The 15,074-nt window shown below is 34.3% G+C and overlaps 1 protein-coding gene across 8 annotated transcripts in view; it reads right to left on the bottom strand.

Moving 5' to 3' along the window:
- Positions 1-15,074, bottom strand: part of CACNA2D1 (calcium voltage-gated channel auxiliary subunit alpha2delta 1) — a 460,101-nt gene that overhangs the window by 351,601 nt on the left and 93,426 nt on the right. For all 8 annotated transcript variants that reach the window (XM_045827337.1, XM_045827338.1, XM_045827339.1 and 5 more), the window contains exon 3: positions 9,384-9,500. In XM_045827337.1, coding sequence (XP_045683293.1) covers positions 9,384-9,500 — 117 coding nt within the window. The remainder of the gene's footprint in view (positions 1-9,383; positions 9,501-15,074) is intronic.

Genomic DNA, 15,074 nt, shown 5'->3' with positions numbered 1-15,074 from the left:
AATCACATTTCTAAAGGGATTTTATTAGAATAAGATTGTAATTGTTGCCCAGAACCTTTTCTTGAATGAACATTTTCCATTAAAAAATTAGGGGCACTCTACCATTCATTGTACTCTCCACCCTAAGATATATTTGGTACCTAGCTTTTTTCCAAAAGTGGCTTTGTTCATAAGGTCACATTTAGTTCAGACCCTACCTTGTGGAATGTGGGTGGGAGGAAGTACTCTCTAGCACTGAGAAATTTACAGTAGAAGTTGTTGTTTAAAAACTCTTTATTGCAAACCTTTACAGAATATATAAATCAAAACAGAATGTTATAAAAATTAAAATGCTGAATGTGCTAGGGAGTTGCACTATAGTTACAGGTATATGGATCTGCTGTTTCCTTCTTAGACATGTAAGATATTCTAACAGCACTTACTACTTCACTGTCCCTTCTGTTTGGCCCCAAATTCCTGTTATAATGATAGATTAAAAAATCCATAAGGATGCTACTAAAGTAAGAGAGGAAATGTGGTGGTATGTGTAGAGATTTCCATTTAGCATGTTAACAAATGGTATAAAGAAATACAAGCATCTTCCATTTAAGCCAGAAAAAAATCAGGAAAAATAGGATGTTCTGAGTGAAAATTCTGATAGCCTATCATTTATTATGTTAAATGAAAAAAATACATCATGTTTTTGTATCAATCTACACCTCCAAACAACTTTTAAAATTCTAAAACAATAAAATATATTGCATTGATAAGTGTAAGAAACTCTTATATTAGAGCATAAAGTGCTACTAACACCAATTCCTAATGAAACAATGAGTAGGATTATTAAGATATAGGTGTTTGCTGGCCTGACTTGGTTCCTCGGTGCCAGCAGACAACATGCACATATCCTTGGCTGGCACCTGGGCTGTTCTTCAAAGCATCTGCGCACGATTCTCTCTTCCACTGATCATATTTGGAATGTACATCAAGACTCCTCCCGATATTGCTTTGTTAAAAAATACTGAGTTTGGAGTTGTATATGTAAGTAGTTGCCTTATAAGCATCAGCAAAAAAACAAACAAAAAAAAACACAAATATTTTACTGCGAGATCTGTGTATTCTGTGAAAGTTGGATTTCAAAAATCAGGAGGAATTCTCTTGTGAAACCAATACCTGGAAGGACATTCTGAAGGTTCTAGGTCTGTGTTTTATTTAGTGCTGAACTGTGCTCTAAGTAGGGGTCAGATGCTACAAGGCAAACAAAGCAGATGAAGAGTCATTTTACAAGAGTTACATCTGATAGTACTATGGGACCTAATTAAAGGCATAATTAGTGTGGCTTACTTAGTTATAATAGTCATAATGGCACCTGTACAGAGAGATCTGATTGGATAGAACAAATGACAAAATATATTTTGGCTGAAATTACTGAGAAATAACGTTGAGTATAAAATGTGGTGCACAGAGCTAAAAGCTAGATAACCTACAAACAAGGATTCTAGCCCAAATATTTCAGTCTATGTAAGACTTGGTCAAGACCTTCATCTGAGTGTCAGGTGATGTACTGTGAAGATTAAATGAGTTAATGTGGGAAGTTTTTAAACTAATAAAGGCTGCACAGGAAACACCAGGTAATTTGTATGTGTGTGTATGGGTTTAAATTACTTGCTAGTTGTATGAAACTGGACAAATTTTTAATTATATGAATTTTTATGTTCTTACCTTTAAAGTGTTATCAATTATACCTATTTTCAGAATAGAAATTGTGTTAGAAATATAAGAAAAGAGTCTAGCAAAAGCATTTGGATCACAGCAGACATTCAAAGTACTAATTGTGAATTTGCTCCTTTCTAAAACTTCAAAACTTTCACTTTTCTCCATTTAAATGACTTGCTCACTCACTGATTCAATGTTGTTATCACCTAGGACTCTTAATTTCTTAAATTTCTACCTATATCACAATTTCATGTTTCTCCACTCTTCCCTATAAACCTACACTTTATCCATATAAAATTGTCTACTTTCTTGTACCCATATAACTCTTGGTCATTACCAGACCCTACCTATCATGGTTAATGATTTCAAATATTTTAATTGTCCAGGATGTTTACAAAATCTACTCTGTGAATCTTCAATCTAAGATGAATTCAATGGCTTTTTCATTCATCTGTTAATATTGTTTCTAGCCTCTTTAGAGAACCTGAATTGATTATGCATGCAATTATATTAAAGGAACCAATGTTTTTCTTTCTTTGCTTCTTAAAATGAATTTTCTCTAGACTTTCTTCCCTAAAACTCATTAAATTTTGAAAAGGTCTTGACATAGACACCAGCTAGCTGTTCAAATATTTGAACTTAGAGTACAATTATGCACAGGGAAGTGAAAACTCTATTTCTCCTCCCCCCTTGCAGTCAGGGCTTACCCTGTGTGATGTACACAGAAGTAACAGAGTGGAACTTCTGGAAATATCTTGAGCTACGTATGTCCACATTTCTTATTATAAGAGAGAAAATAAACCTGTAATCTGTTCAAATCATACTCTAGTTAGCTCGCTTATTAATCATATCTGAACACAACTTTAGCATTACAAGTTCTATAACTTTTCCATATAATACCATATATACAACTTTTATACCTAAAAACAATCTCAGCTGATTAATTAAAGTATCTAACTTGGGTTAAAATGAAAACTTTAAGCTTAAATTAATTTGTACATATATTACTAGTTTGGTATTGCTCCAGGTAGAGAAACTTCAGGAGTCTATTTGAGGAGTGTGGTAAACTTCTGCTCTACTCTTGGAGCTTCTCCTGATCCCACCTCTCCCATACTTCCCAGCTCACAGGTGGTGATGTCAGCAAGGGCACCACGAGGAAGCGCCTAATGGACAGCCCTTTCTTGGCTATGATTGTGAGCCAGTATGCTTTGGAACTGGTGGCTATTCATCCCTGACTTGTTCCTCTCTTGGGGTGCTGTCTGCATTGTTTGGAAGTATCCAGAACATCTATTGGCAATTCAGCATCTAATGGCAATGCAGCATCTCTGGCTGCCGTTTACAACTATGCCTCAGTTCCCATCTGATAGAATGTATCTACCCCCTTTCTGCTGAACTGGGTTTGCCTCTGGCAGAGTGCCCTACTGGAATGAGTCCCAGACCAGCTCTATCCGACAAAGCCCACCTCTGCTTTGATTTGTGTGTGAGCATATGCCCAGTGAAGATGCCCTTCATTGCTCAGCCATCAGGCAGGCAATGCCTCAGCATCCAGATATATCCAATCCAAATAAATAAAAGTAATCCCAATTTGGCAAAATAAATGGTGGATTACCTAGTCCCTTTACCACTCAGACTCAATGGGAAATAAATACATAAGCAATCTGAGTAATCCTCTCAAAAGCATTTACACTATTTTTCTCTGTGAAAACAGAAATAGCACAATTTTTCATATGTTTTCCAAAGTAATTTTTCCTTGTTCTCTTCAACCTAGATAAATTTATACTCTTAAGATAGGTTTTGGGCTAATGGTCAAGACACACACATAATTTTTTGGACAACACTCAAGTTTATATGTAGCTCAGCACCTCACTCACTCTTAGAACATGAGGGTATTTTATACCTTCTGTTTTTGCTTTATTTTAGGAAGACTCTAGATTTTTTATCAGTCATTTCACTTATCCATACAAAACTACCTTCACTTTTTCTTACTTTGCTTCCCCAAATCTTCAGTATAGTCCTCAAGATGCCTGTAGCCTCTTCATTCTTTGCATATAAGTTAAACTTCTACTTTACCAAGAAAAAAATGGTCATCCAGTGACTTCAACTTTTTTCTATCTGCAAATTTAATTATCTTTATTCATATTTAATATCCCTTCTCCCTGCAGTGAAAGATACCACAATCTTTTCTAAAATAATTTTTATGACTCTAAGCTTGGAATCTATATTATCTAGAATTATCCTTCAACATTCAGATATTTTTGTCTTGTCACATTTAATAATCCCTTTCTATCTATAAGCAAGTTTACACATCCTCCATTTTCAAAAACAAACAAAAAATAGTCTTTAGCAGTATGCCATAGTTCTTTTTCACTGTCCTGTCAAACTTCCTGAGAATGCAAATTTCTTGACAATTTCTCAATTCCCAGTCACTCTTTAACACTGTGTAGTCTTTATTCCATTTCAATGTACTCTAATGAATCTCTTCTTGCAAAAGTAAACCAATGATTCCTAAAACCCAGACACAATGCATTTTAAATTCTTTGAGTCTCTGCAGAATTCCACATTTCTTCATGGATCTTTTTATCACTTCTTTGGACCTAGTTTTCGGAGGTCTCTTTATTTGTTTCTGAGTTAAAGCCTCTAGAGATAAAGGCTAGGAATCTGTGTTTTTAGCAAACTCTATAGGCACTAATGATAAGCATGAAAGACAGAGAACTATTGGTCTAAAAGCTAAAGACACATAAAACAATTTCATTAAACAACAGTGACCTACTCCTTCCAGAAACAACTATTTTAATAATCATTTAAAAACATTCATTATTTTCTTTTTTTCATTATCTAATCATAAACTGAATACCAAGGTTGAATTAAGAGTTGGGGCATATTACAGTATTTAAAGCTGCATAATAGATTGGAACAGTTTTAATTAAAGTTACCAGAACAGCCAGAGGGAGACAGGATACACCATAATTGGAAAAGTGTCACTAGAAAAATGTGTTTATTATAACCTTGATTCTATTTTCTTTGAGCAAAATGTCTAGAGACCTTCATTAACTCAGCAGATCCCCTTGGCTGTGCTAGGTGGTGAACAATAAGACCACTTATTTAATTCACCTCCATCTTTCAGGAGACACCATTGGAGGTTGGAATGCTTTGTTGAAAAGCTTTCTCCATGAGCTGTTCATTAACACTTGCAGACTTTTCAGCCTAGAGCAGGCTAAAATAAATGTTAATAACAATGATGGCTTGCTTCTTTTTTGCTTCTAAACATTGTTTGATATGAGATTGCTTAAGAATAAACCAATAATCTTAGCAGAAAAATTAGTATATTGAGGCAGTTTTTGAGACATAAGCATAGCAGGAAAAAATACTCATTTAGGAAATATATCTTGTAAATAAAATGGCTAAAATTACCAGTGTGGATCTACAGGGGAAAAAAGCTAGACTCATAAACAGACATCCTGAAATTAAATTCCACCACAGCCTCATGTTATCTATAGAAATCCTGAACAAGAACCCTAGTCTTTTCTCATTTTCCTCATTTATAAAACAAGAAGAACAGATGTTTAATGTGCCTATTTCATAGGATTTCTGTAAGAGACTAATGCACATCAATCATCAGAATCATAACATGTTTATACAATGCCACAAAAACAAAAACAAAAAATGACTTAAGTGGAAAGTCTGTTTTGCTATAAAAGAGGTAGTTTTATGGCAATAGAAACAAAAATTTTTATATTGATTTCTCTTTCAGCTATTTGTAAGGTTAGCTGATGGATCAGATCAAAAGATCATAGAACAATATGAGTGTGAATAAAAAGTGAAAATAAATGCTGAAACTGAAAAAAATATTGGTTGAAGTAGTTTTGAGTCAAACATATAAACAAATGTGATAAGCATGAAGCCATAAAATAAGTTATGATTTCATTTTTAATCAACAGGCTATAAAAGACAGAATTAAAAATTTAATGTTCAAATACATAAAATCAGTATACATGCAGGCATAATAAAATTTATCACAGACATTATCATTATTCCACTAAAAGAAGAAAAAACACCTTAGTTGCTCATTTCCTTAAAAAAAACTGAATTATATAAACTCCTAGGGAATTTCTTTAGTAGATATATGAGAAAACAACCAGTTCAATTTACTTCTTTTTGAAGTATTTTATATCTATAATACATATTCAGTGGTATTTTATGTTGATAATCTTGATACTGAAAAATAAACATTTAATATTTTTTTCAAATTCAAATAAAAATAAAAAACTTTGAATAATGCATAATTTATTTCATTAAATCTTTTTTAAAGTATCAGTAGTTTCTTTACTTGATCATTTATTTTTTACCAAGATATTTTTCCAGTACACTTCAAGATAGGACATTGTGGGCCCATTAATTTCATGCTCATATTTCTAATACATGTGCCTAGAGTATGTATATATTAAAAGAATACTGATATTTGCCAAATAAATATATATTTATATATAAATCTGTGTCTGCATCTCTATCTACAACTCTACTTGACTACAGAGTGAATATTTCTGTAGTTATATTTAATCTTCAAATCCTTCCAACTGTCTTCTTTTGTCTGCTTCCTATTCCTTATCTCTTTTCTTTTATCTTTTTATTAAATTGATTTGGGTGACACTGGATAATAAAATGATAGAAGTTTCAGGTGTATAATTCTATAATACATTAACCTATTTATCACATTGTGTGGTTACCACCCCTAGTCAAGTCTCCTTACATCTCCCTTTTCTGAAGAAGACTAACTGATTCACTAAAAAATTCATAACCTTCCAGAATATTCTATTAACTAAAACATACTTCTTAATCTAAATGAATGATAATTTACAGCATACTACCTAACCCTCATTTCTTCCTCATTATGATTATACACTTCTTCAGCCCAAATGACATATCTGAATACAGATCTTGAAATCAGACACACCTGAATTTGAATCATCTTATATTCTTCCTACTCAAAATATAGTCTTTGTACCAGGAGCATCAACATCACCTGGAAACTAATTAGACTTGTAGTATTTCTATACAGATGACTGAATAAAAATCTGCATTTTAATAAGAGCCACAGGTAAACTATATGCACATTAAAGTTTGAGAAGCACTAGCGTTGCTTATTAAATACGTATCCTTGAGCAAGTTAAAAGTATCCTCAAAAATGCAGTTTCCTCATTGGAAAATGAGACTAATATTGAGGTCTAGAGCTTAGTACTACTGTGAGGAATAATTAGATAATGCTACTTACTAAACACTCAATAAGGTCAACTAGTATCAAATTTTATCATATACCTCAAATTTGTATATTCATAACTTTTCCAATATACTTATGAAATAACATTGGTATCCCACACAGGTAAATTTGAGCTTCTTTAGTCCAGAAGTCTCCCTAATCATAAGCTTACAACAAAAATAGAGGCAAATCCAAAATGCCATCTTGCATTAATTTACAGGACAATGTATGTAGCCTCAAAATAATTTTTAAAATAATGTGTTTTTTTTATTTTTGTGGAATCAAAACAATTTGAATAAAGACTTTAATTTGAAAATGAACATAAATGTTTCTCCCTGACATAAAATCTAACTAATTCTACATTTAATTAGGCATTGTATTTTCTGTATTCTGCCACCTTGCACTTAAGGCAGTCACTGATCCCCCAACAGGACTTGAGTCATGCACCAGGTGTCTAGACCATCAAATCCAACTGATTAAGGGGGGAAAAAAAGTCTTAATAGGCTTCCATTTTAATCCAATTAAGATAAGATTCATTCTATTTCATTTCATTTTTCAAGGGACTTTCACATCCAAATGACCTGCAGCCTATATCTGGGGCGGGGTGGGGGATGTAAGCTGCTAAAGATCAACACAAATGGAATCACTTTCAGTTGTCATTAAGTGATTAAGTGAATATTAATCACTTAGGTAACAAGTATCTCATTTTTATTAGCAAAACTTTTCTTGAAAACACACTTTACATCTATAAATGATACCTAAAAATGGTATCACATACCCCAAATTGAAGGTAATAATGTTTTGAATCTTCTAGTCATGAAATATTATCTTATCATAAATTACTTATATATGTCTTAAAGATGAAATTTTTTAAGTTCTGGCAATAGGGCATATCAAATATTCCAAAGAACCCTCCTATTACATTACAACAAGATCCTGGATATTTTAAGAAATATTAAGATTTATAAGTGCCCAAAAATTAAAGGAAAATTTCTGTGACAAGATATATATATATAGTAAGCTGAAACTCTGAATAGGGGCAATAAGTGAACAGAAAATTCTGAGTAGTCCTGAGACAAATGCCTGCAATAGCACTGAGATTTGTAGAATAAGAGGGATGAAACTTAAGCTCTGATGTTATAGCTAACAAAAGGTATATAATAACATTATGAAAAAATTAAAACTTTATGAATAGCATAAAATTTGCTAAATGAAAACAGGATCATGATTATAAATAGAAAGGCGAAAATCATAATGACATCAATTTGCAATTTTGTTTGAGTCCCTGCAATACCAATCAAAATCCAGTAAAGATCTTGAATAATAACATGCTGAATCTAAACTTCGGACAATTTGTAAAAGTTCAAAAATACTCTGAAGTTCATGAGCCTACTAAAGAAGAAAACGGCGAGAAACTGGCCAGCCAGACATCTCGCTTGGTATTTGGAGCTCACAGGGGGAAGCAAGCTAATTTAATATATGGCCCTGGGAACACTGGGTAGAAAAATTGCAGACTAAAATTATAGACAGATATTGGTTGCAGGTGGATTAAATAAACCTAAAAGACATAGAACCTTTTAAAATATAATATATAAAATAGTGGTTATAACCTAAGGATAGGGAAGGATTTCTTACACAAAATACATATCAAAAAATATTAACAATTTTTAAAGTTGACTTCAACTATACTAAAATTAATAACTTATGTTATCAAATACACTACAAAAAATGAAAAGACAAATCATATTTAATGACAGAAAATAAATGAATAAATTGAGATACAGAATCATAAAGTAATATTTAACCGCGAATAAAAATAAAGCTAAATACAAACATCCAGATAAATCATGCATGCATAATATTGATGGAAGAAAGTCACTGAGAACTACATATGTATAATGTAGGTATACATATGTAGTAATTTTAATAAACATGTAAAACAAGCAAACTAGCAAATATATTGTTTAGCAAAACATTTATCTGAGGTACAGCTGTTTTTAAAAAGCAAGAAAATAAGTAATGAAATATCTAGAGTATTGGCTACCTCTGGCAGGGAGGCAGGGTGAGGGACAGGAGAGTAGTACTAAGGCAGCTGTAAGAGTATTGGCAATATCTGTGGGTTTATGTTGGTTGATAAGTTTAAACATTATTATTATGCATCATTACTTAACATATATATAAGTGGATGCATATACCAATTAAATACACTGTTCCTGTATATTAAAATCACCTAAAACAAAAAATGAACTAATAAGCTGATTACTGTTAAATTACAATGAAGCTATGGTATCTCACCTTTCTTGAACATATTAGATGAACAGTTTCCATGGTAAAGAAAGCATACTAAATGAAACCTCCAGATAAAGCATGAAACAGAAGTAACAGAAAGTAAGTAACAGAAAATAATAAAATGAGCAGACCGATTTAAACTCACCACCAAGGCTTTAGATCTGTTGCTTAGAAGTTTTTCAATATCCCTGGCTGCAATTTCTACCAGCTGGCGTGCGTTATTTGGTTCCACAGTATACAAGTCTTTGTATTTATCATAAATCTGTGTGAAAGCAAAAGAAAATTATTAAGAACAAAAAATTGCTTATTTGGTTCATAAATTCACATTAGAATGTATTTCAAAATCATCAATAATTGATTAGAAAAACCCACTATACCTTGATCTTTTCAGAGTTTCGATGTGTCAAAAATAAAGATATAAATATGAGTTTGCTATGAGACCACCAGCTCAACAAAATAGTATGTCAACAATAAAACACCTTGTACAAATATGGTTTGTATATGCAATTTTGTGACTTGAAATTGTATATTCATCCTCAAAACTAAATGCCATCAGCATTTTTTTTTAAAGGCAAGCCATTCTAGAAAACTAGAGAACTCAAGAATACAAGGTCAAACCTAAAGGATGTGTGCAGTGCACAAAGGTAGGACGGAGGCACAAATGATATCTTGAAAGAGTCTTCCCATTGTTTTCCCTGCTGTAACCACTGAGGCTAAAGTGCTTCCTTACTAAATGAAAGGAAGAGAAAGAGTGAATGAATGAGTATGAAGCCACTGCTAAGGTTCATCCAGGTGACACGGGGAGCTTCATTTCACAGAGAAGTAGTTGAAGGTCATGGAGGTCTACATTAAAGCTTAGTTAAAACTGTAACTGTGTAAATATTTTATTATCAAACTGAATGTTTTGTTTTTACATGGCTGAATCAAACTATACTGAAAGTAAGCTAGACAGCCAAAGAACAACTCGACAGCATTTCTGGCTCACATTAGTGTCAATGGGAGTATTTCCCTAGCGCGGCATCAGATGTACCTGGTCTGTGGAGCCTGCACACTCCTGGAGGGAAAGGAAGAAATTAAAGCAAGCGGGGGAGGGGGGAACCAGCAACCATGTTTGTGGCTGGAGGGCTCAGCAGAGAAGGAAATCCCTTATGCATCCAACAGATGGGCTACACATGCATGACTAAACCATCTTTGAAAGCCAGGGCCTGGCAGTTTTTTTTTACATTTTATGAAAAGAGAATTCAGGCACATGCAGGAACCAGTTCAACCCTGTTTTTTTGGTACAGCTCCAGCATTCTGTTACTACCAACAGGTTCTACAGCCTGGTCCCAGCTGAGTATGGATGCTGCTGGTGAACACTGTTACAAATAGACACAGATACATATGCTAACATTTATTTCTAACAAATTATGTTAGTTTTACATAAAGTTAATTTTTATAAGTGACAAAAATGGTTTTAAAAGATTTAAAGCAAACTTTTATTCCTAAAATTGTTTGATATATTCGGGATATGAGGTTTTTCTCATACACAACTGAATTTTGATCCTGTAGGTTTTCATTCCAACTATTCAAACCACAGTAATTCAGTCATATACAATCCCCACATTTAGTTTCATCCAGGGTTCCTGCATCTTACAGGATTGCTTGTGCTTTCTTCTGCAGGGCAGATTATTGAGCTCTATTGTAAAGACCCAGGTTACCCATGATGAAATCCATCCAACTCAAGGCTCACTCTTTCATTTCAGCCTAAGATGACATGCAGAAACATGACCTCCTCAATAGATTCATTGATCAGGGTACAAAAAGATAAACCTCAACATTACTTTAATTGATCCAGGATATTTAGTTCTTTGCAGTAAAACTAATACAGCTAATTGGTGTGAAAAGCAGCTGTGCATTAATATCCTGTTTCTTTCTGTATGAAATCTACCCTCCTCAGACCTCCTTCCTGTGGTAAAGGGACTAAAATATAATTCAGAGTTGGTGAAGATTAGCTCAGGATGTGTAGTCTGTACTTTGCATTATGCACCATAAGTAATGTCGTTTATTAAGTCACTACCTACATATGCCAGAAACATAGGTACTTTGAAGAATGACTAAATTATAAATCAGAAGAAAAACACTTAGTTCAAGTTTTCTTTCAAAATTACCATATGTAAATTATTCTCTTAAATTCTGTTTCTAGGCACATTTTTAAATGCTTAGAAAATAAAAACCAAGATCTAGCTTGCAAATTAACTTTAAATAAGTGAAGTTAAGAAAGCTTAAGTCTCAGTCCCCAATGTAAATATCCTGCTGTACTTTCTGCATATAAAACATTTGAAATGTTTTCTTGGTAATAAAAATGAATTTAAAGCATATAACTGCCCCACCAATAGAAATAACTCTTGCTTCTGGTTTTAAAGAATACAGTATTCTTTGCTTCATGAAGTTTGAGAAGGCTCTCAAAAAAGTCTATTGGTATACGTTTTATAAACACTTCTCAAAGTAGAAAGTTTCACATGGATTTTTAACATTATTTCATAATGTACATAAATTTATAGTTTTCTACCACTAAAATAAACCACATTTCTACATTTCATATGTTAACATATGACTATTTTAAAGAATTTTAAGTATCTTTTCTTTTCCTCTTTCTAGTACTTTTTTTCCTTAAAAAAATACCTGCTTCATCATTTTATCCAGTGTCCTTTCTGAAAGAACAGCATCATGGTGGAAATAACATGAGTTTTTGGCACCAAACAGAACTTCATTTAAATCACATGTCAACATCTCACATACTACATGACACTGGCTCCCACTTCTTCTGCTAGAAAGAATGTGGCACATAAAGAGACTCCAAGACAGGATGTTTTTTCCTCCTGACTGATACACAAATATGCTTTAAATTTACTGTAGTTTACGCCCTCTCCCTGACATCCTTGATGTAAGTTATGACAAAAGAATATTTGTCACTTGTACATTCTTTCTTTCTTACAGTCTTAATTAACTGGTTTTAATGTACTTTCACTGTTACATTGACAGACAAAGATCTGTGGTGATGACAACAGAGAATATGGTTCCCCTAGCTTTTTCAATGGAAACTTCTTTCTAAGTCTCTTTGCTCTAATTAAGTCCATAGTTTCAAGATAATCTCCAGAGTAATACATTTAAGATAACCTCAAATGTTAATATTTAAGCTTGGCTTTGCTTGGAAATCTGCAAGCCTAGCACAAGTAGCAGCCATCTCAGATTGCTTTATAGTGCATGCAGGTTGGCCCGAGGTAGAACACAAGTGGGGGATGACCTTGGCCTGCACCAGCCAGGGAACCCCAGGGCCTGCCCACCCAGTAGACAGCTACAGGCCATGTTAGAGCACCACCACTCTGCCCCCACACAGCTGATCCTTCACAGGGGTCACAGATTGGTGGTCAGTGGTCATAGCCAGTCCTTGCAGCTGACTAGCCTGGGTAAATTCCTTCAACTGACCTGACCAAAGCAATCAAGACTCAACTACAAGAGGAGGGTGTACTGAACCCACACAAAGGGCACACCTTGATTATGCAGATTGGGAGATAGGAAAGGCTGTGCCGCTGGACCCAAGGATGCCTACTATATTAGGCCATGGTACCAAGACAGGGAGTCATAACAGCTCCTCCTAATGCATAGAAACAAACATAGGAATGCTGCCAAAATGAGCAAAGAAACATGGCCCAAATGAAAGAACAGATCAAAGCTCCAAAAAAATTACTAAATGAAATGGAGATAAGCAATCTATCACATGCAGAGTTCAAAACACTCGTCATAAGAATGCTCAAGGAACTTAGTGAGGACCTCAACAGCATCAAAATGATCCAGACATAAATGAAGGATACCCTAAATGAAATAAAGAAAAACTTACAGGGAAACAACAGGAGAGTGGATGAAGCTGAGAATCAAATCAATGATTTGGAACATAAGGAAGCAAAAAACAACAAATCAGAACAACAACAAGAAAAAAGAATTAAAAAATATGAAGACAGAATAAGCAGCCTCTGGGACAATTTCAAGCATTCCAACATTTGTATCCTCGGGGTTCCAGAAGGAGGAGAAAAAGAGCAAGAAATTGGAAGTCTACTTGAAAAAAAGAATGAAAGAAATCTTCCCTAATTTAGTGAAGGAAACAGACACGTGGGTCCAGAAATCCCAGAGAGTCTCAAACAAGATGGATATAAAGAGGCCCACGCCAAGACATATTATAATTAAAGTGTCAAAGCTTAAAGATAAAGAGAGAATCTTAAAAGCAACAAGAGAAAAGCAGTTAGATACCTACCGGGGAGTTCCCATAAGACTGTCAGCTGATTTCTCAAAAGAAACTTTATAGGCTAGGAGGGATTGGCAAAAAATATTCAAAATCAGAAAAAGCAAAGAACTACAGCCAAGATTGCTCTACCCAGCAACGATATCATGATAGAATCAAAGGGCAGATAAAGAGCTTCCAAGACAAGAAAAAACTACAGGACCATTATTCATCAACACCAAATCATTATTATATGAAATGTTAAAGGGACCTATTTAAGAAAAAGATCAAAACTATGAACAATAAAATGGCAATTAATACCTATCACTGACTGAATCTAAAAAACAAACTAAGCAAACAAGAACAGAGACCAAATCATAGATATGGAGAGTATTTTGATGTTTGCCAGATGGGAGGCTGGTGTAGAGTAATGGGTAAAGAGGTGAGGGGATTAAGAAGCACATATATGTAGTTATAGAATAGCCATGAGGATGTAAAGTACAGTATAGGAAGTGGAGTAGCCAAAGAACTTAAACACATGACCCATCGACATGAACAATGGTGTGGGGATTGCCTGAGGGAGAGAGAGGTGCTGGATGGAAGGGGGCAAAGGAGGAAAATTTGGGACAACTATAATAGCATAATCAATAAAACATAATTTTAAAAATGTAATACCTAAAAGGTGACACCACTCATTGAAATACTTGATTAATAAATATACCTAAAAATGTTTCAGAAATCATTATACTTAGTCTTATGCCATAATTCAGATACTCCTGAGATGCTCACTGAAAGCTAGATATGCTTCTAAGTTTTGAATGACATAGCAAATTATATGAGCAATAGTTTTCAGGCAGCTTCTCTATACCAGTCACTTTAAGAAACCTAAAAAAAAATTCAATCAGCCATTGTACTAGCATGAACACTGGGATTTAGGCTTTAGAATATCAGAGTAGAGGGAGTTTCACTCCCATTTCACATCATTAAAGAACCAAACCACTGTCCAGACCCACAAAAAGTGAAATGGTAATGAGACATGGTTAGGCAAAGTGAGTCTGCAATATCATTCTGCTTGGAACTTCCCTTGGTCCTAGCAGGATGTAGGGAAATAGAAAAGCCTCATGGAATGAGCAGGTAAAGTAGCAGAGAATAACAGGCCAGTATCTGCTAGGAGACTGCCCTCAGTGTACAAACACAGGATCCAGATGCAGAGAATGGGAGACTGACAATAGGAAGCAGAGGTCTGGCTGAAAAGTGTGATGATGAAAACCACCCAGAGCTGAGTGAGAGCTCCTTAGCAAAATGAGGAGATTGACCAAGTTCTTGTAGGAATCACACTCAATATCCATGCCAAGTGAACAGAAAAGAGCAAACACACTAGACATTCTGTCATACAAGTTTCCACTTGTACCCAGATGATAAGACACGAAGTCAAGAACATTAGAGAATACTGAAAGGGAGTCAGAAATTTAAATTTATTAAATATGTAACTGATTCCCTGGCTGGTGTGGCTCAGTAGATTGAGCTCGGGCCTGCCAACCAAAGCATTGCTCGTTCGATTCCCTGTGAGGACACATG

The sequence above is a fragment of the Phyllostomus hastatus genome, unplaced genomic scaffold (genome assembly GCF_019186645.2).
Source record: "Phyllostomus hastatus isolate PE091 unplaced genomic scaffold, TTU_PhHast_1.1 phas_scaffold_78, whole genome shotgun sequence".
Taxonomy (NCBI): domain Eukaryota; kingdom Metazoa; phylum Chordata; class Mammalia; order Chiroptera; family Phyllostomidae; genus Phyllostomus; species Phyllostomus hastatus.
Note: the sequence above shows the minus strand (reverse complement) of the source record. Positions and strands in the feature narration are given on the sequence as shown.